The 17,708-nt window shown below is 41.6% G+C and overlaps 1 protein-coding gene across 1 annotated transcript in view; it reads right to left on the bottom strand.

The window, feature by feature from the left end:
• Positions 1 to 17,708, bottom strand: part of LOC122539482 (putative E3 ubiquitin-protein ligase HERC3) — a 55,307-nt gene that overhangs the window by 22,690 nt on the left and 14,909 nt on the right. The window contains exons 6-14 of the mRNA XM_043674360.2: positions 17,577 to 17,707; positions 15,424 to 15,578; positions 14,010 to 14,086; positions 13,277 to 13,377; positions 12,192 to 12,251; positions 10,897 to 11,002; positions 8,471 to 8,663; positions 7,721 to 7,878; positions 6,582 to 6,662 (exon numbers count right to left, since the gene is read on the bottom strand). Coding sequence (XP_043530295.2) covers positions 6,582 to 6,662; positions 7,721 to 7,878; positions 8,471 to 8,663; positions 10,897 to 11,002; positions 12,192 to 12,251; positions 13,277 to 13,377; positions 14,010 to 14,086; positions 15,424 to 15,578; positions 17,577 to 17,707 — 1,062 coding nt within the window. The remainder of the gene's footprint in view (positions 1 to 6,581; positions 6,663 to 7,720; positions 7,879 to 8,470; positions 8,664 to 10,896; positions 11,003 to 12,191; positions 12,252 to 13,276; positions 13,378 to 14,009; positions 14,087 to 15,423; positions 15,579 to 17,576; position 17,708) is intronic.

Raw genomic sequence — 17,708 nt, 5'->3', positions numbered from 1 at the left:
TGTGTGACATTCATCGTTTTGGTGAAGTATTTCAATAGAACAGAAAATCTTCAGACCACAAGTATCAGTAAAAGGTGGTTAAGAATTCAACCTTTTGTCTGATTGACAGTATTAGGCAAGAACTTTTGAAAGCTGATTGGGGGCAGATGTTCGTAGGTAAAGGGACAGCTGGAAAGTGGGAAGCCTTCAGAAATGAGATAACAAAAATCCAGAGAGAGTATATTCCTGTCAGGGTGAAAAGAAAGGCTGGTAGGTATAGGGAATGCTGGGTGACTAAAGAAATTGAGGGTTTGGTTAAGAAAAAGAAGGAAGCATATGTAAGTTATAGACAGGATAGATCGAGTGAATCCTTAAAAGAGTATAAAGGCAGTAGGAGTATACTTAAGAGGGAAATCAGGAGCGCAAAAAGGGGACATGAGAAAGCTTTGGCAAATAGAATTAAGGAGAATCCAAAGGGTTTTTACACATATGTTAAGGACAAAAGGGTAACTAGGGAGAAAATAGGGCCCCCCAAAAATCAGCAAGGCAGCCTTTGTGTGGAGTTGCAGAATTGGGGGAGATACTAAACGAGTATTTTGCATCAGTATTTACTGTGGAAAAGGATATGGAAGATATAGACTGTAGGGAAATAGATGGTGACACCTTGCAAATTGTCCAAATTACAGAGGAGGACGTGCTGGAGATCTTGAAGCGGATAAAGGTGGATAAGACCCTAGGACCTGATCAGGTGCACACTAGAAATTTGTAGGAAGCTAGAAAAGTGATTGCTGGGCCTCTTGCTGAGATATTTGTATCATCGATAGGCACAGGTGAGGTTCCAGAAGACTGGAGGTTGGCAAACATGGTGCCACTGTTTAAGAAGGGTGGTAAGGACAAGCCAGGGAGCTATAGACCGGTGAGCCTGACCTCGGTGGTGGGCAAGTTGTTGGAGGGAATCCTGAGGGACAGGATGTACATGTATTTGGAAAGGCAAGGACTGATTCGGGATAGTCAACATGGCTTTGTGCGTGGGAAATCATGTCTCACAAACTTGATTGAGTTTTTTGAGAAGTAACAAAGAAGATCGATGAGGGCAGAGCAATAGATGTGATCTATATGGACTTCAGTAAGGCGTTCGACAAGGTTCCCCATGGGAGACTGATTAGCAAGGTTAGATCTCACGGAATACAGGGAGAACCAGCCATTTGGGTACTGGCTGAAAGGTAGAAGACAGAGGGTGGTGGTGGAGGGTAGTTTTTCAGACTGGAGGCCTGTGACCAGTGGAGTGCCACAAGGATCAGTGCTGAGTCCTCTAACTTTTGTTATTTACATAAATGATTTGGATGCGAGCATAAGAGATACAGTTAGTAAGTTTGGTAAGTTTGATACCAAAATTGGAGGTGTAGTGAACAGCGAAGAGGATTACCTCAGACTACAATAGGATCTTGACCAGATGGGCCAATGGGCAGAGAAGTGGCAGATGGAGTTTAATTCAGATAAATACGAGATGCTGTATTTTGGGAAAGCAAATCTTAGCAGGATGTATGTACTTAATGGTATAACGGCTGCAGAAAGGAAGTTTGAGGGGGATCTGCCTCTGGAGGTAGTATGGGCTGAAGTCAGAAATAGGAAAGGTGCAGTCACCTTGTTGGGTGTTTACTATAGGCCCCCCAATAGCAGCAGAGATGTGGAGAAACAGATTGGGAAACAGATTTTGGAAAGGTGCAGAAGCCACAGGGTCGTAGTCATGGGCGACTTCAACTTCCCAAATATTGATTGGAAGCTCTTTAGATCAAGTAGATTGGATGGGGCGGTGTTTGTGCAGTGTGTCCAGGAAGCTTTTCTAACGCAGTATGTAGATTGTCCAACCAGAGGGGAGGCCATATTGGATTTGGTACTCGGTAATGAACCGGGACAAGTGGTGGGCTTGTTAGTGGGTGAACATTTTGGTGATGGTGACCACAATTCTGTGACTTTCACCTTGGTTATGGAGAGAGATAGGTGCGCACAACAAGGTAGATTTTATAATTGGGGGAAGGGAAATTACGATGCTGTAAGGCAGGATTTGAGGAGCATACGTTGGGAGCATAGGCTGTCAGGGAAGGATGTGGTGGAAATGTGGAACTTTTTCAAAGAGCAGATACGACGTGTCCATGATATGTATGTACCTATCAGGCAGGAAAGAAATGGTCGTGTGAGGGAGCCTTGGTTGACGAGAGAGGTTGAATGTCTGGTAAAGAGGAAGAAGGAGGCTTACATAAGGTTGAGGAAACAGGATTCAGACAGAGCAGTGGAGGGATACAGGATAGCCAGAAGGGACCTGAAGAAAGGGATTAGGAGAGCTAAGAGAGGGCATGAAAAATCGTTGGCGGATAGGATCAAGGATAACCCCAAGGCATTTTATGCGTATGTGAGAAACCAGAGAATGACGAGAACGAGGGTAGGTCCGATCAAGGACAGTAGTGGGAGACTGTGTATTGAGTCGGAAGAGATAGGAGAGGTCTTGAACAAGTACTTCTCTTCAGTATTTACGAACGAGAGGGACCGTATTGTAGAAGAGGAGAGTGTGAAATGGACTGGTAAGCTAGAAGAGATACCTGTTAGAAAGGAAGATGTGTTGGACATTTTGAACAACTTGAGGATAGACAAGTCCCCCGGGCCTGACGGGATATATCCTAGGATTATGTGGGAAGCAAGAGAGGAAATTGCAGTACCGTTGGCAATGATCTTCTCGTCTTCACTGGCAAAGGGGGTGGTACCAGGGGACTGGAGAGTAGCGAATGTTGTGCCCCTGTTCAAAAAAGGGAATAGGGATAACCCCGGGAATTACAGGCCTGTTAGTCTTACTTCTGTGGTAGGCAAAGTAATGGAAAGGGTACTGAGGGATAGGATTTATGAGTATCTGGAAAGACACTGCTTGATTAGGGACAGCCAGCACGGATTTGTGAAGGGTAGGTCTTGCCTTACAAGTCTTATTGAATTCTTCGAGGAGGTGACCAAGCATGTGGATGAGGGAAGAGCAGTGGATGTAGTGTACATGGATTTCAGTAAGGCATTTGATAAGGTTCCCCATGGTAGGCTTATGCGGAAAGTCAGGAGGCATGGGATAGAGGGAAATTTGGCCAATTGGATAGAAAACTGGCTAACCGGTCGAAGGCAGAGAGTGGTGGTAGATGGTAAATACTCAGCCTGGAGCCCAGTTACAAGTGGAGTTCCGCAGGGATCAGTTCTGGGTCCTCTGCTGTTTGTAATTTTTATTAATGACTTAGATGAGGGAGTCGAAGGGTGGGTCAGTAAATTTGCAGATGATACGAAGATAGGTGGAGTTGTGGACAGTGAGGAGGGCTGTTGTCGGCTGCAGAGGGACTTAGATATGATGCAGAGCTGGGCTGAGGAGTGGCAGATGGAGTTCAACCCTGCCAAGTGTGAGGTTGTCCATTTTGGAAGAACAAATAAGAATGCGGAATACAGGGTTAATGGTAGGGTTCTTAGCCAGGTGGAGGAACAGAGGGATCTTGGGGTCTATGTACATAGATCTTTGAAGGTTGCCACTCAGGTGGATAGAGTTTGTAAGAAGGCCTATGGAGTATTATCGTTCATTAGCAGAGGGATTGAATTCAAGAGTCGTGAAGTGATGTTGCAGCTGTACAGGACTTTGGTTAGGCCACAGTTGGAGTACTGTGTGCAGTTCTGGTCGCCTCACTATAGGAAAGATGTGGAAGCTTTGGAGAGGGTGCAGAGAAGATTTACCAGGATGTTGCCTGGAATGGAGAGGAAGTCGTACGAGGATAGGTTGAGAGTTCTCGGCCTTTTCTCGTTGGAACGGCGAAGGATGAGGGGTGACTTGATAGAGGTTTATAAGATGATCAGAGGAATAGATAGAGTAGACAGTCAGAAACTTTTTCCCCAGGTACAACAGAGTGTTACAAGGGGACATAAATTTAAGGTGAAGGGTGGAAGGTATAGGGGAGATGTCAGGGGTGGGTTCTTTACCCAGAGAGTGGTGGGGGCATGGAATGCGCTGCCCGTGGGAGTGGTGGAGTCGGAATCATTGGCGACCTTTAAGCGGCATTTGGATAGGTACATGGATGGGTACTTAATCTAGGTTAGAAGTTCGGCACAACATCGTGGGCCGAAGGGCCTGTTCTGTGCTGTATTGTTCTATGTTCTATGTTCTATGGTAAGGTCCCAGGGAGCGTTGCTGAACAAAGAGACCTTGGAGTGCAGGTTCATAGCTCCTTGAAAGTGGAGTTTTAGGTAGATAGGATAGTGAAAAAGGCATTAGGTATGCTTTCCTTTATTGGTCAGAGTATTGAGTACAGGAGTTGGGAGGTCATGCTGCAGCTGTACAGGACATTGGTTAGGCCACTGTTGGAATATTGAGTGCAATTCTGGTCTCCTTCCTATCAGAAAGATGTTGTGAAACTTGAAAGGGTTCAGAAAAGATTTACAAGGATGTTGCCAGGCTTGGAGGATTTGAGCAATAGGGAGAGGCTGAACAGGCTGGGGCTGTTTTCCCTGGAGCGTCAGAGGCTGAGGGGTGACCTTATAGAGGTTTCCAAAATTATGAGGGGCATGGATAGGGTAAATAGACAATGTCTTTTCCTTGGGGTGTGGGAGTCCAGAACTAGAGGGCATAGGTTTAGGTTGAGAGGGGAAAGATATGAAAGAGACCTAAGGGTGGTACATGTATGGAATGAGCTGCCAGAGGAAGTGGTGGAGGCTAGTACAACTGCAACATTTAAGAGGCATTTGGATGGGTATATGAATATGAGGAGTTTGGAGGGATATGGGACGGATGCTGGCAGGTGGGACTAGATTGGGTTGAGATATCTGGTTGGCATGGACGGGTTGGACCGATGGGCCTGTTTCCATACTTGTCGAACGCCTTACTGAAGTCCATATAGATCACATCTACTGCTCTGCCCTCATCAATCCTCTTTGTTACTACTTCAAAAAACTCAATCAAGTTTGTGAGACATGAGTTCCCACGCACAAAGCCATGTTGACTATCCCGAATCAGTCCTTGCCTTTCCAAATACATGTACATCCTGTCCCTCAGGATTCCCTTCAACAACTTGCCCACCACCAACGTCAGGCACACTGGTCTATAGTTCCTTGGTTTGTCCTTACCACCCTTCTTAAACAGTGGCACCACGTTAGCCAAACTCCAGTCTTCCAGCCCCTCACCTGTGACTATCGATGATACAAATACCTCAGCAAGAGGCCCAGCAATCACTTCTCTAGCTTCCCATGGAGCTCTCGGGTACACCTGATCAGGTCCTGGGGATTTATCCACCTTTACCCATTTCAAGACATCCAGCACTTCCTCCTCAGTAATCTGGACATTTTGCAAGATGTCACCATCTATTTCCCTACAATCTATATCTTCCATATCCTTTTCCACAGTAAATACTTATGCGAAATATTCAGTTAGTATCTCCCCCATTTTCAGTGGCTCCACACAAAGGCCACCTTGCTGATCTTTGAGGGGCCCTATTCTCTCCCTAGTTACCCTGTTGTCCTTAATATATTTGTAAAACCCTTTGGATTCTCCTTAATTCTATTTGCCAAAGCTATCTCATGTCCCCGTTTTGCTCTCCTGAGTTCCCTCTTAAGTATACTCCTACTTCCTTTATACTCTAAGGATTCATTCGATCTATCCTGTATATACCTGACATATGCTTCCTTCTTTTTCTTAACCAAACCCTCAATTTCTTTCGTCATCCAGCATTCCCTATACCTACCAGCCTTTCCTTTCACCCTGACAGGAATATACTTTTTCTGGATTCTCGTTATCTCATTTCTGAAGGCTTCCCATTTTCCAGCCGTCCCTTTACCTGCGAACATCTGCCTCCAATCAGCTTTTGAAAGTTCTTGCCTAATACCGTCAAAATTGGCCTTTCTCCAATTTAGAACTTCAACTTTTAGATCTGCTCTATCCTTTTCCATCACTATTTTAAAACAAATAGAATTATGGTCGCTGGCCCCAAAGTGCTCCCCTACTGACACCTCAGTCACCTGTCCTGCTTTATTTCCCAAAAGTAGGTCAAGTTTTGCACCTTCTCTAGTAGGTACATCCACATACTGAATCAGAAAATTGTTTTGTACGCACTTAAGAAATTGCTCTCCATCTATACCTTTAACACTGTGTTGCTACACCTTTTTAAGTTACCAACAAAAATGACCTTCATCCTTCCAATCTATTCAAACCCCTTTCCACAGTGCTTTCACTGTACAATAGACAGAGTAGAAATGGCAAGTTGATAAATAAAAGTGTGTCTTCATATAATAAGTTAATTTGAGCTCAGGTCCTTTCCACATTACAAGATCACTTAGAGTATCTCATAGAAACATGAGTAGGTCATTTACCCATCAGATCTACTCAGCCATTATAATGTTCCTCTCTCTCTCTCTCTCTCATATATATTTCTCCATCAATACCTAATCAGCATTTAAATGTAATTGTATATGTTTTTTAAGGTAATGGACAAACCATGGAACCATGAGGGTGAATGAGAAGTCCTGTTATGTCACAAACTGTAATGATCTAACTGAGAGCTTGGTGAAGCATATCAGATTTAAAAATATTCATCACCTACCATAAAAGAGTGCCTCAAATTTTCCATTACAGGAATGCAAAAGTTTCCATCCGGGATCTTTGCATATCTACTCAAGTTTACCTGCCAGCATAGAATTAAACATAGGTTAACATTTTTGTGATTAGGAGTAATTTGGGTCTTATTAAATGCTACATCCTTATGGACTTGCAATTCTAAAACATTTTACACAGACCGTCAAAACTAAGTTATGCAGCTGTGGGTACTTAAAATGGAACAAGCCCAACTGGAGCCTTTCAGGTTGCTGTGCATCTGCATACTCGCACCATCTATAATGTACATTGGTGACAGTAACAAAACAGGGCTTGAGAAAGGGCAATTGGACCATCAAGTTCCATTCCTTACAACATATCACTTGCAATTTGCTCTGTTATGGATGAAACTGAACTTATTTACTCCTGTACAATAACAACAGTGACATCTAAATGAAAATGTCGAGTGTTTATTTGGATAAATACTGTGTGAGATCAACTCACTCATTGTGCTGGAAAATTATGTGAAATGCAACACTGATTTTGCAATCAGAGCATTTTACAAAAGCTCAATTTTTAAGTTAACATCAGGAAACTGGCAGGGCTGGATTGAATGTTCAATTTGCTCCCAATCTGGATTAACTTTAACTTGTCATTGGCTTCAGCATAGGGTAGAACTGAACTAGTGTGGAGGATTTGTGTGATGCAGAGGTGTCCACTACCTGAATGCAAATCCCACCTGCTTCAGGAGTGTGTCATAACCTGCCTAAACAGGTTGATTACAAATCTCTACACTCAGAATGGATGAAGAATGAGTGTCCTACCTGAACCAGTCCTATTCCTGATGGACAGTTTGGATGAATATTGAGACCATTATGTCTGTCCAATAATTGGAATCTACGTTACTCAGCCCTGATTTGTAACAACAATTCTGGATTCACAATGCAGCGTTACATTGAGTTGAAATATCCTAAGGTGTTTCACAGAGAAGATAAACAACCAGCAAATAATACTGATGGTCAAACAAGTAGGGTTTTAGACTTATTTGTAGATTTTGCAGGGAGGTAGCAAAGAGGGGAGTTCCGAGTGTAGGCAAACAATAGCTTAAGGTAGAACAAAGTAGAGAGAGTCACTGAAACTTGCACTGACCTTGAAAAGTGCTTGTAAAATGTTTAATGAATCATGTAGTCTGGTGTCGTATTTTGAGGCCTTCGCCAGAGCCAGTAGATGAAATTGATTTGATTCTCTTTGATATATTGTCACAAGGCGCATGAAAAAATCATCAGGTATTGTCCTCCACCAGCATTCTATCAAGAACAGAAATCAAACTTATCCTAACGGATGGTAAAGCTTCAGAAAAGCTGAACGTAATGGTGAACTTTTAAGATAGAACAGTGGGCACTATATTTAAAATAATAATGCCAATCCTTTGTCATGACTTCCACAGATTAGCTGCCTTGGTTTTGGCATTATGTGGTATTTCAACTGGAGTTCTGATCAGGAGGAGCTGCAGTGCTTCACAAACTTGTCCAATTATGAAAATCAAAAACGTATGGATACTGAATAAAACTACAAGAACTGTGGATGCTGTAAATTAGAAACAAAAACAGAAACTTAACCAAAACCCAACTCTGATTTCTCTTCACAGATGCTGCCAGATCTGCTGAGCTTTTCCAGCAACTTCTGTTTTTGTGTATGGATACTGAAGGTGGTGTAGAATAGACTGAAAGGGTATTTCTTTCAATACCTCAGGCCTGTCAACTTTACAATTATTGAGGTATGTTTGAAGCATTGTCACCTTGTAATGGAGGAAATGTGGAAGAATTTATTTCTGAATTATTTTCATTGCAATCAGCAGTGTCTTTACTGATGTTAACACAGTTGAAATATAAAACTCACCAAGAATTTTAAAATACTCTTCTTCAAGTGAGAGAATGGCTCTGCTTAAAGATTCGAGCAGCGTTGCTGAATCCCCTGACTCTCCCAGGACAGCAATGAGTTCTGGTATTATAATGTAAACTCGCAATGTTTCCACACAGGTTGGAGATCGAGGTAACGATGGGATCAGGTGATGCTGGACTACATTCTTCACCTGTAAAATTGTGAACATCAGCAGCTCCATCATATAACTCCTTTGTAATGAAAGAAGCCCACTTTATCAATTTAGTACATTCCATTTAACTCTAAAGTGTGTTTTACTTCTTACTCCTGATTCATATTGCAATGCAAGATCATCCATTACCACAGGTGAATGTCTGCAGCAAAATATGCAATTGTACTGGTCGGTAAGGGATTGTAATGCAGTTATCTTACAGCCTACAGGAGTAATGCTAACAGAGCTTCCCTAAACATTTAGGAACATAGAGTATAGGAACAGGAGTAGGTTATTCAGCCCCTCAAGCCTGTTCCACCATTCAATGAGATCATGCCTAATTTGTGGCCTAACTCCATATACCTGCCTTCAACCCATATCCCTTATTGCCTTTACTTAACAAAAATTTATCCACCTGAGATTTAACATTAACAACTCATCCAGCATCGCCTCCCATTTCTGCAAGAGGGTTCCAATCATCTATCCCCCTTTGTGAGTTGAAGTGCTTCCTAACATCTCTCCTGAGTGGTCTGGCCCTAATTCTCAGACTGGTGTGAATCGATTTAATTTAGAGGTAATGATGCAATGATACATGGAGAAAGAATTTTTAGGGAATTTTGAGATCATTCTCAGAAGACTACCAAACGAGAAATGCCGAGGTACAACCAGTTGTACCAGGCATTGGTGAGACCACCTCTGGAATACAATGTGTAGCACTGGTGTCCGAATTTATGGATGGATGTAGATCTATTGGAGGCAGTAATCAGCAAAGATTTGCTGGACTAGTAACAGAAATGGACAGGTTGTCTTATGACAAAAGATTGGCCAGGGTAAGCTGGTATCCTCTGGAGCTCAGAAGATGAAGTGGCAACTTGTTTGAAACAAATGAAAACTTGAGGGGTCTTAAAAGGGGTATGTGAAAAGAATATTAAATCTTGTAGGAGAATCTGAGAGGTTACTTGTAGTGATTGTAACAAGGTCAGCCAGGTGGACCTCATAGTATATGAATTCTCTGATTGGGGTTGTTAACCTGTTACAATCAAGGAATCCTGGCTGACAGATCAAAATAGGACTGGCAGTGATTGAAATGGCTATCCTTCCTGTTTTGAAACATATGAAGAATAATTCTTCATGCATTTTGGATACAACATAATATTGGAGGAGAACGTTAGGACTGCAGATGCTGGAGATCAGAGCTGAAAGAAGGGCTTTCCTGAAGAAGGGCTTATGCCCGAAACGTCGATTCTCCTGTTCCTTGGATGCTGCCTGACCTGCTGCGCTTTTCCAACAACATAATATTGTACTGGTTTCTGTCCGAGGTGTTTGGACCACTGTCAAGTACTCAGCACCTGACTTGGCAACAGAGTATCGGCCTCTATGGAGTTATTTCATGACTGTTTACAAATAAGGGACTGTCCACGGAGGAGGAGAATTTATTTTCTCACAGAGGGCAGTGTGTGTTGGGAATGCTCTTCCTCAAAAGTCATGGGAAGTAGAATCTTTGAATATTTTTAAGGCAGATATATTGATGCTTGACAAGCAAGGTGGGGAGGTAAAAATGTGGAGTAATTAGATCAGTCATGATTGTATTCAATGGCACAGCAGGCTTGAAAGCCAACTCCTGGTCTTGTTCCTATGTTTGCGCTGACACACTGCTCTCAGATCTGTGTGTTTTGTTGCCTTTTTCAAAACAAAAACACACACTGTGAAATACCGTTGTGCTAAACCTGAAAGGACTGAGTTTTTCCACTCAGTCATACAGTTTCTGCACTAAAGCAGAATATTCAGACTTCAAACCCACTCCAAATATTCCCAGTGAGTGGTTCTTATTTCTGGATTGCTATCCAGAAGGATACCTATGGACAATGAGCTGATTCCCTCTTGAAAATTAATGAATTGTGCTGTCTGTAAGAGCCTCTTGCTGTGTAAGACCAGGCAACTTTGTCCCTGGAATAAAAGGTGATTACAACAGCTAGCAATTGTGTTGTGCCTCTTTCACACAACAAAACCACCCGAGGTGTTTCATTGGTGGTTATAAAACAGGATGGGACACCAGTGATGAGAATAGGCTGATAACCAAAATCTTGACCAAAGGAATGGAATTTAAGGAACTTGTCAGAGGAAGAACAACAGAAAAGGAATCACAGTGATCGGGGAGGGAAGAAAGTACATCCCAGTGCTTTGAGATACTAGAAGTTGAATGTACATGGGACTGATTAGTCAGTAACATTACCTTCTGTAACAGTGAGCAGCTTTTTGCCAAATTCTCGAAGCCCCTAGACACTGCAGATAGATCAAGACCAGACATCTCTCTATTTGTTTTGAAATGGCCATCATTCCTGTTTTGAAACATATGAAGAAGAAGAATTCTTCATGCATTTTGGAAACAACATAATATTGTAGCGGCTACTTCAGTGTTACTGCAGATTGATTTGTGTTGACCCAAATTTATGTAGTTGGCTGAAACAAAAACTGGTGCAATGGTCTGGGCTAATCTTTCAACTTCATGGTCTGACCTGCACTGACCTTCCATCCTCATCTGGTTCTCATTCCATTGAAATTTGTCCATAGGCACTAAAGCTTAGTCCTACAAGCTTCATTCGGTCCATTATTCCTTGTGAAATTCAGGTCTTCAATCGATGATATCAGTTTTAGGTGACCGCTTCCAACTCAAAAACAACTTGAAATTATATGCACCCTCCAACATAATAAAATAGCCCATGGGGCTTCTTTAGAAGAGAATCATTGGATGGAAATTTAACACCAATTTAAAGAAAAATACATTAACCCCATTGACTTAAAGCTTTGTTGAAGAGGCAGATTTTAAAGAGTGCATTAAAAGGACAAATGATCAAGAGGCAGAGAGGATAAGGGAGGAAACTACAGGGCTTAGAGCCGAGACAATTGTAAGTACTAATACCAATAATGGGGCATAGGAATTTAGAAATGTACAAAAGGCCAATTCATATTTTCCATCAATGCGTTGAAGCTGTAAAGCTGATTAAATTATGAAAAAAAACAGCATAGCAAGGTTCCCTCAGAAATAAGGTATTTGCCTAGTTGCACTGCAGATAATGCTGGTACCTGCCTTAAATACTTGAATGACACTTACCCAGATTCTGGGAAGAGAAATGGAGTCAAAGATACGAGTTGTGGGTGGAAAGTATTTGATGAGAAGACCATGAATTCCCAAACTCAATTTGATTATTTGGGATGAAAAAAAAGGCAGGAAAGGGAAGTTAATAAAGCTTGAATTAAGTACAGAAGACGAGGAATAAGATTCAACCCTGTAAATCTGCATTTCTGCACATACTTTCTCTTCCCCAACCTTCCTTCCATTTATTTGTATGAATGTCCGCAAATTCCTTAAATTGAATAAAATGGACATCACAAAATAAGGGGGGAATCAAAATAAACCAGCTGTGGTTTGAACCCAGGGAATAAAGCAATGAAACTCAAATAGAGCCTGTAACAAGTCTCAGTGGGATATTATGATTCTAATTATTAGGCAATAGCACACTTTTTTACCTGACTTCCAGGAAACTTCCACTTAGAGTTTGAGAACAAGAAAATGCCTCTGAGATTGCCCTGTAAATGAAATTCAGACAAATTGAATTTACACAGTTGTATTTTTAAAGCATAAATACTTCCAACAATATATAGATAATTCAAATTCTCAGTACATATACAGTTGGGTCCTGTAGATGATTAGTTTTCCAAGGTTTAAATAGAACTAGTGAAGTTGAATATCATGCTAAAATCACATGACAGGAATCTACGGTCTGGAAAGTATTCAGAGGCTGCACTGATTTAATGTATAGAAATTCAGCCAAGATAGATTGAAAAAATGAGAGACAGTGAAATTTGCCTTTTGGATGTTTAGAAACTGAATCCAAATTGAGTCCTCAATTCTATACGGCATTCCAATAGCATTCAATGCAAGTACAACAGAGATCATAAAAGAAAGTGGCGCAAATATTCCTTTAGCTTATAACTCCACCAGAGTCTCTCCAACTTCATGGTTGCGTGCACCAATACAGAGGGCAACTTGGAAACCCACCTGGCAGTGTGATGTTTGGAATACTCTGCTCCAGTGTGACCTGGATGTTCCATTGTTGATATTATTTAAGATTAATAGATTCTTAGAATTGATGGGATGTGCAAATTAGGCAGGAAAGTGGATTTGTGGTCAAATATTAACTATGAATGTATTGAACAGTTAAGGGCTCATACACCTATTTTCAATGTTCTTGTTATATATGAAAATTGGAACTAAAGATTTTCTGTTTGGAGCTGTTATATCATCTGAATTATCACAATGAAAATCAATGTATTAATGGAGAAAGTGAGGAATGCAGATGCTGGAGAGTTAGAGTCGAAAAGTGTTGCGCTGGAAAAGCACAGCCGTTCAGGCAGCATCCAAGGAGCAGGAGAGTCGACATTCAAGGCACAGACCCTTATCAGGAATGTATTCCTACCAGTTTTAAGACCAAGAAGTAAAATCTAGACATATCATTTTCTGAATATTCATCCATAGGAAATTAATGAAAATTTTTCAAGAAAGTTGTGTGGATTGAGGGAGTTAAGTTAGATTTTTAATTAAGACAACTTACTTTCTTCTTTCTTTACACAATTGCTTTTCCAGGAAATTGTCCACTGTGATGATTCTCTTCAAAGTTATGTGTGAAGAGTGATCCATTTTGGACACCAAATCCTAGAGAGAACAAGTTAATAGCACTGAATATCTGTCTACAGGCAAGGAACACCAAATGGGATAGTGAAATTGTCTCCAGTACAAACAGTGCACTCTTGATATGGCTGAGCTAGCCATATACCTTGGGATCACTTCAGACTGCCTCCTGTTACAGTGAAAGCAGAACAGCTGCAATGCCAGGTTACAGGTTTTAGGTTGCATTGATAAAGGTGATCCAAAGAACGAGAAGCAGATGAAGCAACACTGGACAGGGGAAAGAAGCTTCGGAAACTACAGTACTTCTGGGTAAACTCTGGGGTAGATTTTGGTCAAGTTTGTTTTAATTTCCTGGATATGACGGACTAATTTTGAGGCACCATGTCCCCATGTGCACCCATATTATGGACACTGACATATTATCAGATGTCACTTTACAGGCTGCTGCCCTAAGCCGAGAAGATTCAGAATCGATTTTAATTAATGGAGGAATACAAAAGTAAAAATACGTGAAGAAAGGGGAGTGCAATGGAACAAGGCAGTAAGTGCTTCCAGAGAGTCAACATTGGCTTGTCAGGCAAAATGACTTCCTTTTGGACTGTGAGGTTCTGTTTCTCCATGATTGATTCTTCCAATATATAAAAAAATGTTCTTACCACTTCATCATTGCACACTGCAAAGCTTTGGTTTCCTCCTGCAAAAATTCTTTTGATAACTGGTTCGGTTGTATGGCCTGCGAACATGGATGAAAGCTCATTAAGTGGACTCCAATGTCACATCATATGTCATACTGTTTGCCCTTAGGTAATATGTAACTTTGCATTTGCATGCATTCCCACTCACATTGTTATATCAAAAAGCTGCATATTCATATTACCAATAGAAAGTGCCTCAGTGTTTACACACTTATTGCTGAGGATATTGCAGTGCCATCACTGGGGAAGGGTATAAGTACAATGCAATGTATTTACATTGGACATTATAAATATACACACAAGACTTTATAATGCAAAAATGAAGAAGGACCAAATTCGCAATGTTAAAATGGGGATTGCATGCAGTTATTCCCCGCTTCTAACTCAACCTCACCTGAAATCTACGTTTAATTTTAATTCTCTGTGCTGTATGGCATATCCATTCCATTCCATGATACTGTGTACAGTACTGGTTGCCACATTACCAAAAGGATGTGGACACTTTGGAGAGGGTGCAGAGAAGGTTTACGTGGATGTTACCTGGTATGGAAGGTGCTAGCTATGAAGAGAGGTTGAGTAGGTTAGGATTGTTTTCATCAGAAAAATGGAGATTGAGGGGGGACCTGATTGAGGTCTACAAAATCATGAAGGGTATAGACAGGGTAGATAGAGATAAGTTTTTCCCCAGAGTGAGGGATTCAATAACAAGAGGTCACGTGTTCAAGGTAAGAGGTGAAAAGTTTAAGGGGGATATACACAGCGGGTACTTTACACAGAGGGTGGAAGGTGCCTGGGACGCGTTGCCAGCAGATGTAGTAGAGGCAGACATGGTAGATTCATTTAAGGTGCGTCTGGACAGATGCATGAGTAGATGGGGAGCAGAGGGATACAGATGCTTAGGAATTGGGTGATAGGTTTAGACAGTGGATTTGGATTGGCTCAGGCTTGGAGGGCTGAAGGGTCTGTTCCTGAGCTATAAAGTTACTTTGTTCTTTGTTCATGAGTGGTCTACGCTGAAGCCTTTGGTGCACTTGATTTTGACGACCCCTCCAAGTTGTTCAGCTTTGCAGTTTTGTCAGTGGTGGGCTGCTATTGCCTATCACACTTGGGGCAGAGCAATGAATGAGGTCCAAAGTCTCCCTCAGCTGGATGGGAATTAAACCCATGCTGTTGGCCTTACTCTGAACCATACACCTCCCACTTGCCCAACCGAGCTAAGTGGCTCCCTAATCACTGGTGTGGTTAACAAATTTCACTTGCATTATATATATAAAATCAAGTTGCAAAATGCCACATCAGACAATCGATTTTACATGCTATTCCTTTTCAAAGCTTTCCCATGGGCTATACAAATGTATACATGTCCAACTCTTACCGTTTGCGGTTGTGCATTTCCCAGACATGTCCGTTATGTTGATGGGAAGAGGCAGTAACTGATCTTTGGTCCCTCTGTTTCCCAACTGTCCTTTCTCCCCACGACCAAAAGAGAAGATCTTGCCAATTGATGGAACAAAGGCAAGTGTGTGAAAGCTATTTAAAGATAAATATAGACATTCATAACTTTACAAGACTCTGCCCAGTTTTGTGCTGCTGATCTGCTCTAAACACCATAAACAATCTTGGTTTCTCTCTTAATGTCTTCAATATTGAACTCTGGATTAGAGTCATACAGTCATAGAGTCATAGAGGCCTACAGCATGGAAAAAGACCTTCAGTCCAACCAGTCCACACCAATCACGTTCCTAAACTAAACTAGTCCTACTTGCCTCTGTTTGGGCCATTTCCCTCTAAACATTTCCAATTCAGATATTTATCCAAATGTCTTCTAAATATTGTAACTGTACCAGCATCCACCACTTCCTCTCGCAGTTTATTCCACACACTAACCACTCTCTGTGTAAAAAAGTTGCCCCTCATGTTCTTTTTAAATCTTTCCCCTCTCACCTTGAAAATATGCCCCTAGTTTTGAATTCCCCTACCTTAGGGAATTGCTATTCACCTTATCTTTGGCCCTCTTGATTTTATAAACTTTTATAAGGTCACCCCTCAACCTCCTACGCTCCAGTGAGAAAATCCCAGCCTATGTTTATACAAACCCTCCATTCCCAGAAACATCCTGCTAAATCTTTTCTGTACCCTTTCCAGTTTAATAACATCCTTCCTTAATAGGGTGACCAGAGCTGCACACAATATTCCTAAACAGGCCTCACTAATATCCTGTAGAACCTCAACATGACGTCCAACTCCTATACTCAAAGGACTGAGCAATGAAGGTACGTGTGCTAAATGCCTTCTTAACCATCCTGTCTACATGTAACGCTAATTTAAAAAGAATTATGTACCTGAACCCCATGGTCTATCTCTGTTCAGCAGCACTACCCCAGGGCCCTACCATTAATTGTATAAGTGCTGCCCTTGTTTGTTTTAACAAAATGCAATAGCTTCCATTTATCCAAATTAAACTCAGCCCATTGACCCAATTGATCAAGATCTCTTTGTAATCTTAAATAATCTTCTTCACTGTCCACTATACCACCTATTTTGGTGTCATCTGCAAACTTAATAACCATGCCTTTTATATTCTCACCCAACAGGAGGAATTTTTGCCCTCTCAGATCAGTGGAAAGGTACAATTGTAACAGGTTATCTCCACTTTCCCCAAGGGTCCCGCTAATTTCTCATTTTGATGCTGATGGCTTTGGTGGTCCATCAGGTTCCTTCCACACTCTGTCAGGAGCCTCAAAAATAAACGAAAATTAGGATCTAATGATACACATGAGATCCTGACGGAATGTTAACCCGATCTCCAGCAATGAGTTCATCTGTTAAAGATGCCAGGAAGCCAGCAAGACTTTCTGAGGTTCATGAAAATCACATTGCTGCCCAGGGGCTGTGAGCAAAGTTAAAAATCATACAGCACCAGGTTATAATCCAACAGGTTTATTAGGAGCACTGCTCCTTCATCACAACCACCTGATGAGGAAGCAGCGCTTTGAAATCTAGCGCTTCCAAATAAACCTGTTGGACTATAACCTGGTGTTGAGTGATTTTTAACTTTGTCCACCCCAGTCCAACACCGGCTCCTCCAAATCGGGGCTATGAGGGTATAGTAACTTCTTTCGACCTGAGAAGTGAAGTCTGAGCTCTGTTGCCCCAAGTTTCCGCCCAGCATTCCAAGTCACAAGATCCTTGCTACAGCCCACCACCAACCATCCCTACAATTATTTTAGTCCTGGAAGATGTTTCATTGTGTTAGCCCGAAAGTCCACTCACCACACCTTGTTCTCTTGCTTTTTTCGTTGACAATGCCATTATTTATTTTTACGTGAGGTGTACTTTTACTAACAGATCTCAACCCGGGACTTTTATAAATAATAAAATAATTAACCAGATAGACTCACACTGCAAATGGCTATCAATGTCCAGTAACAAAAGAGATGCATGAATTTAAATCTTTCTGGTTTGCCCATAAGGAAGAGTGGGAGAGATTTAGCTGGGTTTAATTTTCTTAATGCTTTACAAGCTCACCTCCCACATGCTATTTGAGAAACTTTCTTGCCAAACAGGTAACCAAGTAGGTGAGGTTTGGTCTCATCCTCTGTAGAGTTGTGTCCCAGCTGCCCATAACTCCCAGCTCCAAAGGTGAAAACAAGTCCATCC

The sequence above is a fragment of the Chiloscyllium plagiosum genome, unplaced genomic scaffold, assembly GCF_037043375.1.
Source record: "Chiloscyllium plagiosum isolate Xiang-an unplaced genomic scaffold, Cpla_swu_hap1 HiC_scaffold_36, whole genome shotgun sequence".
In the NCBI taxonomy this organism is placed as follows: Eukaryota; Metazoa; Chordata; class Chondrichthyes; order Orectolobiformes; family Hemiscylliidae; genus Chiloscyllium; species Chiloscyllium plagiosum.
The sequence above is the reverse complement of the archived record's forward strand: the minus strand, read 5'-3'. Positions and strand labels throughout refer to the sequence as shown.